Genomic DNA, 16,873 nt, shown 5'->3' with positions numbered 1-16,873 from the left:
CATGATACCCTGCAAATATTCCGCACTGTACTGGCTGATACTTTAGCACCGCGTGTTTCCAGATCCGTTGCCAATTGCACAGCACTATTTTTTGGAACCTTTTTTCTTTCCCTAATAATGTAACGTTTATCTTGTTCACTCAACACTCTTGGTCTTCCAGTTCTTTTTTTTTTTTTTTTTTTGTTGTTGTTGTTTTGTTTCGCACAGTGATAGAAACATTATACATCGCAATTATTGTTTGTACTGTTGAACGAGGCCTGTCTGCAAGGTTTGTTATCTTTCTCAAAGACTTACCCTTCTTATGCAATTTAATAATTACTTTTCTTGTCTCCTCATTTGTTTCTGTTCGGTTGCTTCCCACTTTTGACAGCCCACCGTGCAGTTTTTTCACTCCTATTCACAACGAAACTCATTCTGTTACTCGTCATGCTATACAGAGGTGTATACTCAGGTGAATACTAGTGAACCCCAGTTGTGGTATCTTTGTTTCGTATTCGTACGTCAGGTGTATGATCACTTTTTGCGTCTACTCTATACACTTTCTACGGAATTTATTTACTTTCTGACCATTAAACTTGTCTTTGTGGTTCTTTATTGATATATTCATAAAGCTTAGTTTTCATTATTCATATTGTGTGTTTTATTACACTTCTTAAATTTTGTTTCTTTTTCGCAGGCATTCTCGTTTCAATAGCATAGGTGTACGAACACTTTCTGCGCTCACTGTATGTACAGTAAATACAAATTTATAATTTTTGACTTTACGAAGTGTACAATGTAATTGTTCAATAATTAACATAAGCAGGCATTCATTAATTTATATTAATATAATAATTAATAAAACTAATAAGCGGGTGATTGATGACTCAGTGGTAGAGTTTTCATCTACGGTATTCTAACCCAGGACATGTGGGTTTTCGATGGCTAATTTTGTGTTCGAAAATTTTCCCGGTGGAAGGCCTACCTTTCTTATATTTGTTCCATCATCACTCATTAACGAATTTAGTTTATCAAAACTCTATAGAAATATATTCATTCTGTCCGTCAGTGAAACAAACAGTCTCAAAAACTATCTGATGGATTACCAATCAATTTTGGCCATGATGTACAGAGTCAATAGTTAAGAATCGAGTTCCCTGATGAATGTAATATTCAAACCGGAAGCGGTACAAATCAACCATTTCCGGTTTTAACGTTAATCATTATATAGTAAATATGGTAATAGATAGCGAGAAGCGGTTTCCAGTAATCGACATGTAGGACATTCATGTAGATAGAATGTTACCCAATTTGTGCATCTGCTGAAAATAATGAGCTTAGGTATTTAGAGAGCATTTTCCGCTTTAGAAAATGTGTGCTTGGTAAAGAATGTAGAGAATTAGCTGTCAGGCATGTAGCTAGAATATGGTAATAGGAAGGGGGGGGGGGAATACTGTGGTTATTTACCAGGGGCTCAATCATTCTAAACTATTTTATTGGCAACATATATTGGTTCGTTTAGCCAAGATTTCTAATGGGGGGATGATATGAAATACTGTGGTTACACACCAGAGGCTCGATCAATCTAAATATTTTACTGACAACATACCCATATTGATTGGTTAGGACAATAAAGTGAAGATATATTAGTAAGTATTTTAATAAGAAGCTATGAAGAAATCTCGAGTAAAAGAATATAAAAAAGTATTGAAAAAGATATAGTCTTCCGAGGTCATTCGAACGGTGTCGAGAATTTTGCGTCTGGGAAATTTGCGCCCTACCTCAAGAACAGGGAAAATTGTGCCTGCGATGTACCTCCACCGGGAAGTTTGAGCCCTGCGAAATAAAAGAACCTATTGGAGCTTCCGCATTTGCTCGGAGGGGCTGACATTACAGCATAAACAATCCTCCCCCACAACCATGCCATTTGTGATTTATTTTCATTGTGGCTATATAAGGGGAGAATAAACTTCAATATAAACCAAAAGAACACAACGGATCAACGCAATCACTGCTTCTTCCAGAGATGATTTTGGGGGAACACTGGCCTCCCCAGAGCTCTCAGAGTGCCCCCTCGGAGGAGACCAAAATAATACGTCTATAATATAATAATAAATAGAATAGTACCAGCAGTGACCCCCCTCCGGAATACTAAGTGTGCCCCCCGGAACATTTTTTTCTGAAAGAACGACTGAACGCAATTGTGTGTTTGAATTCCAGCAAGTAAACACACTGTACATAGTTTTCTTGATAATATTACTGAACTGATTTTACATTCACTTTACATTTTCTTTTCTATATTTTGTGTCCTGAAAAACCAAACAACTCGCAAGGATTCTGAACAGAGATATCTGGGTAGAGCCAAACAGCCTTTTGTAGATTAAATTATACTCTTTGATTATATTAATAAATAATTATATATCAGTCATTTATACTTTTATTGTAAATTTTGTAGTATAATGAAAAATTGTATTTGTATGGATTGCCCTTTAGTGAACTAAAATTGTATTTTTTTCATTTGTTCGGAATATTGTAACGGATGGAGTAACTCACTGAGACGATGAGAGGCAAGCCTAGTTCAAGTGTGAGTGGAAGTTACTTTACACAATACAAAAATAAGTTGAATTGTAGGGCGCTAACATCCCAGTGCAAATATATAGCCGGCGCATTTTCCCCTCTTTTTGGGGTAGGGCGCAAACATCCCAGTGCAAATATATTGCGAGCGCATTTTTTTCCTATTTTTGTGGTAGGGCGCAAAATTCTCTCATTCAAGGAAAATATAATGTCCATGAAGTTGACAAGCCACTTATGTCAGACTCCAATTTCGACTTTAAACGTCGCTAGTGCTACGTTAGTGTTCGATAGTGACGCAAATCGTTAGTACTCCACAGATAACGTGTGCTTTTTAAATAATGGATATAGGTCTTCTAACTGCATGCCAACACGCCCACTTCTAAGAATCATCTCAAAAATTAGGTTAACCGTTAGAGCAAGTAAGTGCTCATTAGTGCCATTAACATTAATGCCTCCATCGTACGGCCCTTTGAGTAATGATAATACCACGCTCTTTGCTAGTCTCAATGCGTCCCTATATTCTCGCGAACATTCTGACGTGCCCAAGTTAGTTACTTTTTTTTTTTTTTTTGCAACTATTGTTTATCTGTTATTGTTTATTGCTAGTCTGCAGAGTAGTCCTTACATTAATATGCCATTGTCCTTGATAATCATTGCGTATTTACAAGCAGTTTGTTATTACTGTTAGAAGATATCAAAAAACAACAGATAAAATCTACTACTTAACGGTTCACATTTTTCTTTTACAGTACATAAACGATTAATAATAATAATAATAAGACTATTCCAGCATAAAAGTTATCAACTGCATCACACTGGCAACAAGCGACGCATATTTTAACTTCATAAAAATTCGTTTCTCACGATTTTCTGGAAAACTACGTATGATAACATCTTCATTATGTCAAGTTGTTTATCTCAGTGTGATATATGTCTTACCTCTGGACAATATCCCAGTAAAACAAAAATTAAATATTAGAAGTACATCGTACTTTTGGACTACATCTCATTAACCATGGGAAGATTGAGTAGTGTATACTTTAGGATGTAAGTTTCAGCTTAACTTGCATCATACATTCTTAGGATTACAAAAAGGAAATTTGTTCGTTTGCGTTTGAACAAAATTCTTAGGATTACAAAAAGAAAAAATAATTTTTCCGAATTCCGGAATTTTTCTGAATTCCGGAATTTTTCTAAATTCCGGATTTTTTCCGAATTCCGGATTTTTTCTGAATTCCGGAATTTTCCGATTTTACTTTCCGGATTCCGGAAAGTAAAAATTCCGGAATTGGCCATCCCTAATTCGAATCCAGTTTTTTTTTTTTTTAATTCTACTAGACTTAAGCATTGTGGTTTCTTATGACAATGCATGAGAGTTGTTGATTCTTACTTTCTCCACGCATGACAGTACGCACAATGAATACGATGAATTAGATTTGTAGCTGGTAAAGGTGAACAATTACACAGGATGACTACTCGTAGGATTACAATTCTTTTCTGTCAGCATGCCAACATGACAAATGTTAACGTACTGCTTTGCAATTCATTACAAAACAAACAAAACAAAGTTAAAAAAACTGCAAATTCTTTTCGGTACAGTATTAAAAACAAAATTCAATGAATTGATCTCTATACACATAAGCATGGCTTCAACGGCGTAGCAAAATATGTTTGCACTGAAATCACTAAGCTATAATAATAATAATAATAATGTTATTGCTTTCTCACCTAAGCCAAATACTTTGGTAACATAATAAATAGTATTTCAAACCTACCCCTCTAACAAGTCACTAGTAGTACAGTCAGTTGCGTCGTGACGTTCAAACGCAGAGATATCTGGTTCGGAACTGGCACAAGATTGACTCTTCTTTAATACTTCTCGTGAATTCAAATAGTATGTTTCTTCCACTGTGTAAACAGACGAGACGAAAGAAGCGAACGGAGAGACAGACACATACACAGAGAGTGAGTGAGTGAGAGAGAGAGAGAGAGAGAGAGAGAGAAAGAGAATATATTAACGTTTTGGATATCTCAAATGTACACGAAGAAAACTCATAGAATGCATGTTTATTAGAATTATTGTCTTCCATTCTTGTGTTGTAATAATGCTTGTGAAAACAGACAATATTTGCGTAAGATCAAGATATTCGTTAAGAATGCACTGCATATTTATCATATAATAATAATAATAATAATAATATTGGTTGCTTCTGCAAAACGAGCACGAGCATTTAGTGCATAATGAATTCTGGATTTCCTTACAGATATTTTCTCAAAGTTATCTGAAACAGCTGTTTAGCACACAATAATGCATGCTGCTAAAGTTTGTACTTTTAAATTACCTGCTATACATTGCGCACGGATTGATCCTGTTTCTAGATTTGAATTTTCATAACAGAAATGAAGACTACTTTAACATCTCTTAAATTAATGCAGTATGAAGCAGGGGCGGATCCAGGACGGACTTCTGGGGATTGTAATACTGCTAGTTAGAGCTACTTTTAAGAGCTCCAAACCAGAGGCGTCATTTAGGGAGGGCAGGAGGGGGCAATTGCCCCCCCCAAGGGTTTGAAGAATACATATGCTTTAATCGATGTCTACTAATATACTAGTACAAAATGTGAAAGGCTAATGTCGATGGTGCTCTTGCCCCCCTCAAGCGAAGTCTGAAATGACGCCCCTGCTCCAAACTCTGGGATGGGTTTTATTTATATATAAAATACCGTCAAATGGGGTGAATAGAAACACATTTTTGGCTATATGAGAATATAAGTCTGGTAATGTTAAAGATTTCGCGTATCAGATTATTCCAAAAGAAAGGTCTTAATATGCTAATGAATTTCAGTAAACGTCATATTAATTTATCAACTACACTTTTCTTCACCTTGATTTTTCTTAATGTTTCTAATCACCTCTACCCATGGGGTGAATAGAAACAATTACTTTATTTTCATTGTTGTTTCTTTTATACTATTGGAAAGGTAAAAAAGAAACAGCGTATTTGTTGAAACGAACTATTTATTTGATACCTGCAAGATATTAGTTCAATAAGACCAGTATTACATAAGTTACAAACTTATAAAACAATACAATGCACAATATAGGTATAAACGATCATATAGTTTTGATGATATTTGAATAAGATTTCAACCACTGAAATCATCAGGGAAACTTATCATGAGTTGAGTTGATTTTGAGGTTTACGTCCCGTTCAGCAGCGAGACTATATGAGACGTGGACCTACTGATTAACGTAGAATCAGAACTACATGAGCTCCCACCGGGAATCGAACCCGGGTCTCCCACGCCAAAGGCGCGTACGCTAACCGCTTAGCCACGAAGGGGCCCGAAAGTTATCATATACTTAAAGCGTGCTGACGAACTCCTAATAAAACCCAACAGTTTCGTTCTGAAAATTTCATTGTTTATGTGCTCTCTTATAAAACACTCCCACATATGCATCATGTTCCCATTTTCGCACTTGGGTGCTGAATAGTCTCATCGAGTTTTAGCTTCTCATTTTACCACAGCAAAATCACCAGCTTTAGAAAACCATCATCTAGTTCGTGATCGTCTGGAATGTTGTCTTCTGGAGTGTTGTCTTTCTAATCTTCCGACAATACAAAGGTAGGTTGAGTTTCGTTGTGATTTGATGAAAATGTATCATTTTCAGAAAACAAACCACAACTCTTACCAGAAACATCTATTCGTACTCTCTTCTTCCCTTATTTAATTTTTTCATCTTCTCTCATGCTCCTGAGAAGATCCATAAGGGAACGGTTTACAGTCTGAGATGACTTTTGCTGTTCTGTTTCTTCTCGTTCATTGTCTTTTTTTGGCAACATCCTCAGTATTTGGTCTCGACAAAGGGGAAAAATTCCACACTTTTCAAATCCAGCCCTGATATTTTCCTCCTTCAGTTTCACACTTTTTTTTTTTCAGAAGACTTGGAAATTTGTTCTTAGAGATGGTTGATACATTCCTATCAGGTCCTTTTTTCTGCTCCTCAATAATTTTCCACTCCTTGAGGAATTTCAAGAATTTCACAAGAAGTGTTTCTATTCACCCCACTAATTAAAAATCATAACAATAACCCAGTAAAGTTAAATTTTGATTAAAAATAATTTACAAAAGGAAAACTTTTACTATGAACGTCAGTAAATGAAACAACAAACTACAAAATAGGCATATGTTCAAATGCAACAAATATGAAAATGTCATAGTTACCAAGAAAGTTTAAGGAGCGCTAAAATACCGTGTAAGATTTCAGTAACACATTAATGCTACTGCCGTCTACCTCAGTGTTCCCAACTCAGTAAAACATTTTGTCTCTGCCCTGGACACTTTAGCCGTATAAGACTATGTTAAGAAATTTCAGTTTTCTTGATTAATTTATCGTCCAGATAAATCCAAAACTAATCTGGGAGTTTTGTTTCTATTCACCCCATTTGACGGTAAGAAAGTTTCCTCTTCTGGGGGGGGGGGAGACGATTGCCCCCCTGGATCCGCCTCTGGTATGAAGAATTCAAATTTAGTTAAAAGTCATCCAATCGCTGGCTAGTTCTCAACTACTGATTCATAATCGTTTTGCAATTTGAATTCGAATAAAACTCTCCGAACTACTTCACAACTCCATCTACCCTCTTATTTTCAATTAGTTCAGAAAAAAAAAAAAAAAAAAAAAAAAAGACAATGAGAATCACTAACTTCAGATCCTGCACAACCATAAAGATCCAAACACGAAAGAACTCGAATCAATTTATAATTTAAAGCCGACTTACCCGAAAGTTTAAGAACAAATTTCTGTAGACTTTCTGCGATTTCGGCGAAAATCCAAAATGTCCAAACCCATTACTGGTTGGCATTTCTTAAAGGCAGTATTTGTAGGAAAAACCAATGTTAAGATTTTTTTATGTAAAGATTTTCATTATCCTTCACATCTAATTCATATGTATGCTTTCGAAGAACTAAAAGCTTCTGATTTCATAAACTTTTGCAACATTTTTTCCCTATTATTATATCCTATAAAGAAATGAACCGAGTCGAGTAGCGTCAGTTTAAAACTTAGGAAAGGTTCTTTTGCTAAAGCAAGTGGTTTAAAAAAATGTGGGTTTAGGAATAAGCACTATCTTCCAACATACCTGACACATTGACGGCTGGAAGAACTGGGAACTTTCTTACCCTTCATAACACCTTGAATATACAGAAGATAGGGATAAATATCAATGACTCGCCGAGCAGTAATAGACGTATCATTCTGGAAATTGATTAAACATGTAGCTTTAAATGTGTAACAATTAATAAATATTGCATTATAAGCACAAAGTAAAAAGTACATTTTGGTACGATCACACATCAAACATTTAAAGATCAAGAGTCCGATGAAATTAGTCCGGCAATCCACTGAATATTGAACCAATGCATACTCTGATGTGCAACTGTATCAGCAGTTTTCGTAAACTCATACGCATTTCCGAAATAAACCTCTTGGCTAACTAAAATTCACTGCAATAAAAACATAGAAGCTCGAATATGAGTAATCATATTCCAATATCCTTTCACTTGCTACTTTACTACTACTACTACTACTACTAAGCTACTACTACTACTTAGCTACTTTCGCTTCACTTAGAGTACGTGTTTTATCTTGGCACACTTCCCGCCAACTGCTAGCACTCACGTGAGTGTTTTAATCCAATAGATGTCATTAGTTTTGTCGTGTAGGTGATGTGCTTAGTTGCCACACGAGAACAAGTGTGTTACACTGATTTGTGAGTGGCGTGGCGTGGCAACGCGTTGCAGACAGATCCGTCCTTTAGGCGGGAAGCGTGCCAAGATAAAACAAACGTACTCTAATACAGGACAGGAGACTCCGATAAAACCTAAACTAGTGGAAACGGAAACTGAGAAAAGGTTGAATTATGCAAGCATCCAAAATGAATTTACCATTGGATGGTTGATCAAACTGTATTTTGTGGACAATTCACCAATTCGATATTCCACTGCACAAGCAAAAAAGAATGAGCACAGCTGCAAAAGATGTTTGTTACAGATTGTTAGTGAAAAAAGTTTGAAGTTGACAATAAATAAATAAATAAATAAATAAATAAATAAAATAAAGCACTCAACCGCATCTGAAATCACCTTAGAATTTTAATTTTAAATGTTTATTAAATATCATTCTTCAAAATTTTCTGACTATTCCTGGTCTTCTCAAATTTCCTTTCTTTTCCCGATTATCCAGGTTTGTCGCCACCCTGATATCGCTTTAGCTGAGTTTACGACTAGCTAAAATGCAAATCATTTACAAATCTTTACTTGACACACACAACAAAATTAATTCAATGAATCAGAGTAGATACATTGAAGAAATTTAATTATTGTAAGTCTTGTATGTTGAAATCATACAAACGCAAGAAGACTATAAATGAATGGAGAACATCGAAACAACAAGGCGGTGATCAACATCGAAAAGGTACGATAACGAAATTGGAAGCCTCTTTGCTTTCCATTATTAACTAATATATTCGTTTCAAACAGCGAAAACACTTGGAATGGAAAAGTAGTCTCACATATTTTCTTGGGATTGTGGCGCTGCTTTATGTGACTCCCTACTATCATTTGTGTGTTAACATTTGACCAGAATTGTATAAACTAAATTAAATCGCGGTTATCTTCAACTGTATCAGGATTTCTATTACAGAAACAATACACCCCACAAATAAAACTTCTATATAGCGAGAAGAAGAGAAAGAATTTATTTTATACACTAGCTACCAAAGACAAATACTACGTTACGTACGAATCGAACCCAATTGAACTAACGCTGCTCTATGCTATAACTACAATTGGACTGGCTACCTGTTGTACACTGAAGTTTCGCAACATGTGAAATATATTCTTTAGGTTTGATAACAGACATATACAAAGCACGTCAGGAATACAATATCACTTTGCATATGAAGTCGCTGAAGACGCAGTGTTGGCGTCTGAAGTGACAAATTTTCCTCCACTGCTGCCGGTCCGGATGGGCCGGTAGCTTTATTGTAGAAATAAATTATTTGTTGCTAGACAACTGAAAATAATAAATAAATAAAATTACCGAAATAATGATTCATATTATATCATGATAATTTCAAAGTTTCTTTTTCGTTGTTTTCAGGAACTGCATAATGTAGACAGATCCTTAACACACATTTTGATGCACTGAAACATAAGCAATGTTGCCAATTCAGAGTGTTGAACTACGATTTTTCCAGTTCCCTCTTACAGAGATCTCATCCGATTAGTTATGGGTGGAAATGAAAAATTCTTTTTTCTGTTCCATGGTCTCCAAGCTGCTCCAACTAAACAAACTGAAAGTTAACGATAGAACAGCCATACGTATGAGTTGTGAGTAAATTTACATGTTTTGCAAAAAAATTGATTTACACCTTCAGTTACGTCTGGCAACACTGAGTGGTTCCTAGTGTACTTCAATCGTTGCTTCCTAGTTTAAAAATATATGCATGAGCAAAGCTTCATTTTGGAATAACCATTGTTTGTGTATCGCTTCTGGTTCAAAAGTTCTACTACCCCAAACTCCGGGTTGCATTGTATATTGGACACCCTGTATACACTAGCACAAACTGTACACACACCACGAACAGATAATGAATGTTTCACGCCATTCTGGTATTGGGTCTTAAAAAAATCGTACAAAGTATTCCGAACACACAAATCTTTCTACAACCAGAACTGATCTGACTATAACTTGGTTGTTGCTATTCGACATTTTTAAGTGAAATATAACGGAATTCATTATTTCCAGTAATTTCTTACAACAAAAATAACCATCCGAACAATCTAGCACTCTACCAAGTTAACAGTCTTGAAACCTTCGGCATTTCTCGGAACAACAGCACCAAGTACGAAAGGAGCCTCATGCGATTGACGTATAATAATAATAATAATAATAATAATAATAATAATAATAATAATAATAATAATAATAATAATAAGAAGAAGAAGAAGAAGAAGAAGAAGAAAAATGGTTTAGCTAACATCGCAAAAAGTTTCTGAAAAGGTTTTGGTTACATAAAAAAATTTCAGAATATTCTTGCCTTTTATTAGCACACACAAACAGTACATATACAACAGAAATCTTTAAACCAATTAAATAACTCCATTTACTGCGTACACATAATACGAAATTATAAATAAAATTATTGTATTTTGGTTTTCAAAATACATACAGAGGAAACATATATATACATATAAAAATCTAATTCCAAATTCTATAATAATTATAGAAGCTCTAGCAATCCATCAAGTATAAAATATCTTTCATTTGTAGAAAAAAATCTTGACTTCGTATTCTCCATTATGGAGGAGACGTGTTTCAATAAATAAACACCATTTACTCCCAAAAATACTACGTACAGATTTCAATTCTAGCCATTTACCTAATACGATGCTCATGGTAAATGCAAAATACAATACAGGAACAAATATGACATGGGGAAAATATATATTCATTCTTAAATTGTTTTCAGTGCATTTATACCTATAGTATACTAAATAAACTTAAGCTTTTCGTGCAGCGCAATTTGTGTACACGTACATATATATATCTATATAATATATGTAAATACGAAATAATCTATCAATAAAATACGAATTTAATGATTCAAGATGCATATACGTAAATTATAGGTATAAATTCCCACAGCTATCACCCTGAAATATGGCAGGTGTTCATTACTTTTCTTTGTATACGTTCATCTAACTTCGTCCAAAAATCTATCTTATAAATACAAGGATTCTGTTCTTGTTATTACGTGCATGCTGAAAATCAAATTTATAGGGGTTCAACCCTTGTTGTTTCTGATGATAATTAGTATTTTGCAATATCACAGCTCTGAAATTAATGCACAATTATATCAATAAAAATGTATAATATTTTACCTTACATTTGATTAAGGTTTACATTGTCTTGCACCATTTTGCTGAATATCCAATACACAAATAGTAAAGAAACATAAATTACCAATATCACATTTAGCTTTTCTTGTTTGTCTTCTATTATAGTTATAGAAAAAATACCGTAATTACAGTTTCTTACAAAAATATTTTCCCTATTAATTGAATCAAAATGCCATGACAGAAGATGGATAGGAGGAAAAAAATAGCCTAGAGTACTGATACAAGAAAATATACAAAAAAATTGCGAAGAAGTTGTAATGATAAAGTTATCAGGAAATTAAAATAAGTTTTAGAAGAAAGCCTAAATAATTACATTTTATGTTCATATTTCACTATAAACACATCCTTATTAACAATGCCAATTAACATTTGTTACAAGTGCAAATCACTGTTTAGAAAAGGCCACATTCAACTCTTTACACGAAAACTAATCGTTATACTGTGAATTCACATACACAACTTCACTTTTGAATTCCAGTTTTAGAAGTTATTCAAGTAACTTAAAAGAGCTTATTGCATTAATTATTTAATCTTAATAATGGTAATTAACCACAATACACGATTAGAATTCAAAATACACCTTAACCCTATAGAAAAATCAACAGTACTGAAATTCACAATAGTGGACTGAAAATTTACTTAACAATCAACAGCATATAAGAAATGTGTCAGGGTTTGAGAATGTTACCTCAATCAGAATTCACTGCAAACTGTTAGTATATCACATCACTTCAGATAATTAGAAACAAGAGAAGTTTAAATTCTGGTTTCCCTTGATAGCATTTAAACCAAGGCACAGTCCGTTCAATTTCAATACATAGTTGTCACGATCAGCTAATAAAAACACTTCATGTTACGGTTTCCCTTTTTAATCGTCCCATTGGCAGTGTTAGCCTATAGAAGCATGTGGACCTCAGATGGTTGGTTGTGATTTAATTAATTACCCTGGAATTACGGCTCCACCATATTTGTTTATCTTCACATGGAACATAGAAAAAAAAAAAAAACTGATTAGAGAACACAAATCTGATGATAAAATTATAAACAATGCATAAGAGAAGTACGTTTTATAATGTAACACCATATTTACTCGAATATGTGTCCTCCTAAAAAATTGTGTCCATTTTTTAAATCTTTTACTATGCGGATACAAGCACCCTCTAATAAGAAAATGCATACAACTACCAAATTCATGGCTCACGGCTGCAAACCAGTAATTTGTTAGAAGTATCTTTCCAGGTAGAGTTACCAGTAGCATCTCTATTCCAGAAATACTATACGTGAATTTACATGCATAGTTTTGAACTTAAAAATTACACTGCATCGTTATTTTTATATTATAAAAAGTAGAGACAGTTTAAAAATGTGATTTTCAATAGTGATATTTCCTATAACCAAAAGAATTTATACTTCACTGTGTTGTTTATAGAAAACCTACATTCAAGACGGAAATATGACTTTTCTTAACTTAAAACTTTTTCTACTTTTTATAATATATAAATAAAATAACATTACAACACAATGGACAACTAAAATTTACGTAGTCAAATTCCCAAATAGTTTGTTACTGTATTAATATTCATCTACTGATCTTTACCACTCGTCTGAAAAACGCATTATTCGATTATAAGCCCCTCACCCACCCCACACGGAATTTTTGTATGTACTACATTTTGAAAGAAAAAAAGGGAGGTGATGTTTATACTAAGGTAAATACGATATATTAAAACTATATTATATTGGAAGAAAATATGGAATGAAAAGATCTACTCTTCTGACCCTATACATTACAACTAAAATTGATGGCGATCCATCAAGTAACATTTGAGATTTCTTGTCTCCCGGATGGACGAACAGACGGACAAATAGGGATATAGGAATTTTGGTAAACCAAATTCCTTAACATACACAAATTAGTATATGTTCTACCTGTTGCTGGAATTCCTTCCGATACGTTGCCTCATCTTTTAAAATTTCTTGCTGCTGGCACTGTGCGATTCTGAAACACGGATCTAGAGTTTATGCTATTATAGAAGTTCCAACATAATTTCTCGAGCGGTCTTAACTAGATGTCAGTTTTCAAGCTAGGATTTCTGTCTCTATCCTCTCGCATGGAACTGAATCATTCTCTGCACGCGGAATGTTATTCCATTTCCTACCATTCACCACCTCTATGACCATTTCACGGCGGTCGAAAGATGATCCAACGCCATATGGACGGACTCAGGGTAAAAGGTAACAAGTAATTTTTATTCATTTTTCAGGAGAGTCATCTTATTCCCTTTTACCCAGTGTGGATTCCATTGTAGCTTAATTATTCCCTTTTGCACGTCCCTTGTACTTGTTTTTGGTCACTTTTTCATAGGGCTTTTCATACAAAAAAAGCGCCATTTAAAATACTACAACTCTGTGTTAAAAACCGAAAATTGAAAAAAGTGACTTGTTACCTTTTACCCTGAGTCCGTCCATATTAACCTGGTAAGCCGCACTTTGTATTAGTGGTTTCCATTAAATCGTTACGTATCTGTATATATTAAATAAAAACTAACTTGTTTACAATTGTCAGTGACTGCATAAATGTTTCATTAATACGGCTATCGGCATGCCTTCAAGATCTCTGGACAATGAAAAAGTTCAGTCTCATCACAGGGTTCCATAGTTTACAAGATTACATGCAAACACACGAACATACATAGGAATGCCTAAGTTTTAAATAGAAATTGGGATTAAAATTGTGATCCGATCAAAATACCGAGTGACATACGTGATAACTGATCAAACTACAATAGGTCGGGAACTTAAAACTTAGAATAATAATAATAATAATAATAATAATAATAATAATAATAATAATAATAATAATAATAATAATAATAATGTAGTGGTAATTATTATTATTATTTCACCAAGTCTATCTTTAATTTTGTGTTAACTACGATCTATACATTTATCTATTTTTGATACTTACTTAAATAGTTTGAATAGTCCATATCTTGGTATTGCAGTCTTGTCCCACTGAAACCAAAGTATTGTTATCCAACCAGACTAGTCTCGTGATTTGACTTTGTGGGTGGGCGTCTAGAAAAGTAAAAACGTTTAGAAACTAAAGCTATAACTTTACACATACATACATCTATATATATAAAAGAGAACGTACAAAATCCTTTGTCCGCTCATCACGCTAATACGGCTGAACCAATTTCTTTCATTTTTGGGGGGTTATTAGGATTTGGACCCTAGATGGTTTTAATCATATCACTTTAATTTTTAATTACCAGTGTCTTGAGATAATTGACCATTCAAGTGTCCATAACGTACAAATCCTTTGTTATTAGTTCATCATAGGTAAAAATAAACGTATTTATATGCAACCCGCATGACCGTGTCACTCGGCGGGTTAACATAAATGACAGGCGATATACAGCGGAAAATAGCTTGAATCTTCTGTTTAAAATTTTTTAATTGATTTGCTTATTTTTACAGACACTTTTACAATATGCCAGCACCGGGATGACCGCAGCGAAGCGGGGCGGGTTAACATAAATGACAGGCGATATAATGTTAAGATTTACTGCAATCTTCTATGGTTTTTATCATATCACTTGAAAGCGAAAAAGTAAAAATTATCTAAGTAACAAAGTTTATTGCGTTCCGGGGTGACCGCAGCGAAGCGGGGTGAACGCTGCTAGTATCATATATATATATATATATATATATATATATATATATATATATATATATATATATATATATACGCCAAAAAAATCAAATCTTACTTTTACGAGGGTTGATTCGTTTACTACCGCTACCTCATTTCTGTACAAAAAAGATGTGTTTTCAGGCACTTACTGTATATTGTGCGCTATCAAGGTTATATCGCCCGTGAGTACAAGAAGTTTGTACCAGTGCTTGTGTTGCTATCTTTCATTTACTTAAGTATAAGACATCTCCGATAAATCCCAGCACCGTACCTACCCGACTAAAAGCAACTTTTTTTTTTTTTTTTTTTTTTTTTTTTCGTTTGTTCAAAAATGTCTCTCGGGTTAGAATCGGCATTGTTAACATAGTCGCTAAAGTCAGACTTGTAATTAATCCATTAAAAAGTTAACGATTAAATTAATTAAGGTTTTTGTTAATTTTAAATTTATACCGGTTAAAAAAATCGTTAACAATTATGAAATTAATAGTTTTTTCTTCTCAAAGTGCGTATGAAATTTATATTATATTTTATTTACGGTGTGTTTCGAACTCTTCATGAGGGTTTCCACTGCTGTAATTTGCAGGTTTTCCAAAGTAAACATTTTGACCTCAATTTGCCTCGAAGTCTGCATTAATGTCCCTTTTCTACAGAGAACTGTAAATTAACTGCCTTAATAGTTCTTCATTGGACACGCCAAAGACTGCCGAACAAGGAAGGTTTTTAGTGGTCATAATCTGTTATTGGTGACGGAGTTCAAAGAATTTAATCACGCCCTATTTTTTGTCTGTTTCTTTGCAGTGCAGCTATCACATTTTAAAACCTTGTTCACAATCTCAAACTGCTACCTCTAGTTAAAGAAAAAACAGCAGGGGTAATATAAAGTGTGTCTTTGAGTGAAGTGGAATACAAATAATATTGTCGGATGCTAAAAGGATAAAACGATATGAAAAGGACACGATGTATGGAATTTACTGATGTGTCTCCATAATTCTAATATTGGCGGTTGTCTTGCTTTATCAGATAGCCAAAGAGAAGCAATTCAAGCTCTAAAACGACAAAAGCTCCGTATTTGGGAAACTATCATCATTTGATGATGGTAAGGGGCAATTGTGTATACAACAGGAAATACGGTTAATATATTAACGAAAAACATGGAACTCTGTTCTGTTGTTGGGAAAGGCCTTTAAAACAACTATTACGTTATTTAATATTATTTTATAAGTATTAAAATCGCTACTTTCCAAAATTTTCATATTAATGCTATTACAGTACTAAAAAAATGAAATTTATTTTTCTGTTACTTTATCGTCCCTCGCTTATGTCCTTTAGGCTAAAGGAGACTGATGTTTACAGAAAGTGAATGACTGTAAAATTAAACTTTTGTGCTCTTCCCACGAGGAACACGTGGTGCTACCTACTAGACTAGCGGGGAAGGCCTTAAAAAATTAATCTTTCAGTGTGACTTCCCACCATTATGTCCTTTAGGCTAAGGGAGACTGATGATTAAGACAAGTGAATGATAATGGAAAAATTAGTGAAATGAGAATGTGGGAGGAAACAGGAATACCTTGAGAATTTTTTTCTCAATTTCATCTAAAAGTTATTAGGATCCTTTCGCGTCATGAGAAGTGCATGAAGGGTGGATACCATATTACCT

General features: G+C 34.1%; 1 protein-coding gene across 1 annotated transcript in view; it reads right to left on the bottom strand.

Annotated features, from left to right (window-relative positions):
- Positions 1-10,637: 10,637 nt before the first annotated feature.
- The window catches only part of flr (actin-interacting protein 1 flr), a 56,993-nt gene continuing 50,757 nt past the window's right edge, over positions 10,638-16,873 (bottom strand). The window contains exons 14-15 of the mRNA XM_081764331.1: positions 14,485-14,594; positions 10,638-12,492 (exon numbers count right to left, since the gene is read on the bottom strand). Coding sequence (XP_081620457.1) covers positions 14,485-14,594 — 110 coding nt within the window. The 3' untranslated portion in view covers positions 10,638-12,492. The remainder of the gene's footprint in view (positions 12,493-14,484; positions 14,595-16,873) is intronic.

The sequence above is a fragment of the Thermobia domestica genome, chromosome 1, assembly GCF_964235325.1.
Source record: "Thermobia domestica chromosome 1, izTheDome1.hap1.1, whole genome shotgun sequence".
In the NCBI taxonomy this organism is placed as follows: Eukaryota; Metazoa; Arthropoda; class Insecta; order Zygentoma; family Lepismatidae; genus Thermobia; species Thermobia domestica.
Note: the sequence above shows the minus strand (reverse complement) of the source record. Positions and strands in the feature narration are given on the sequence as shown.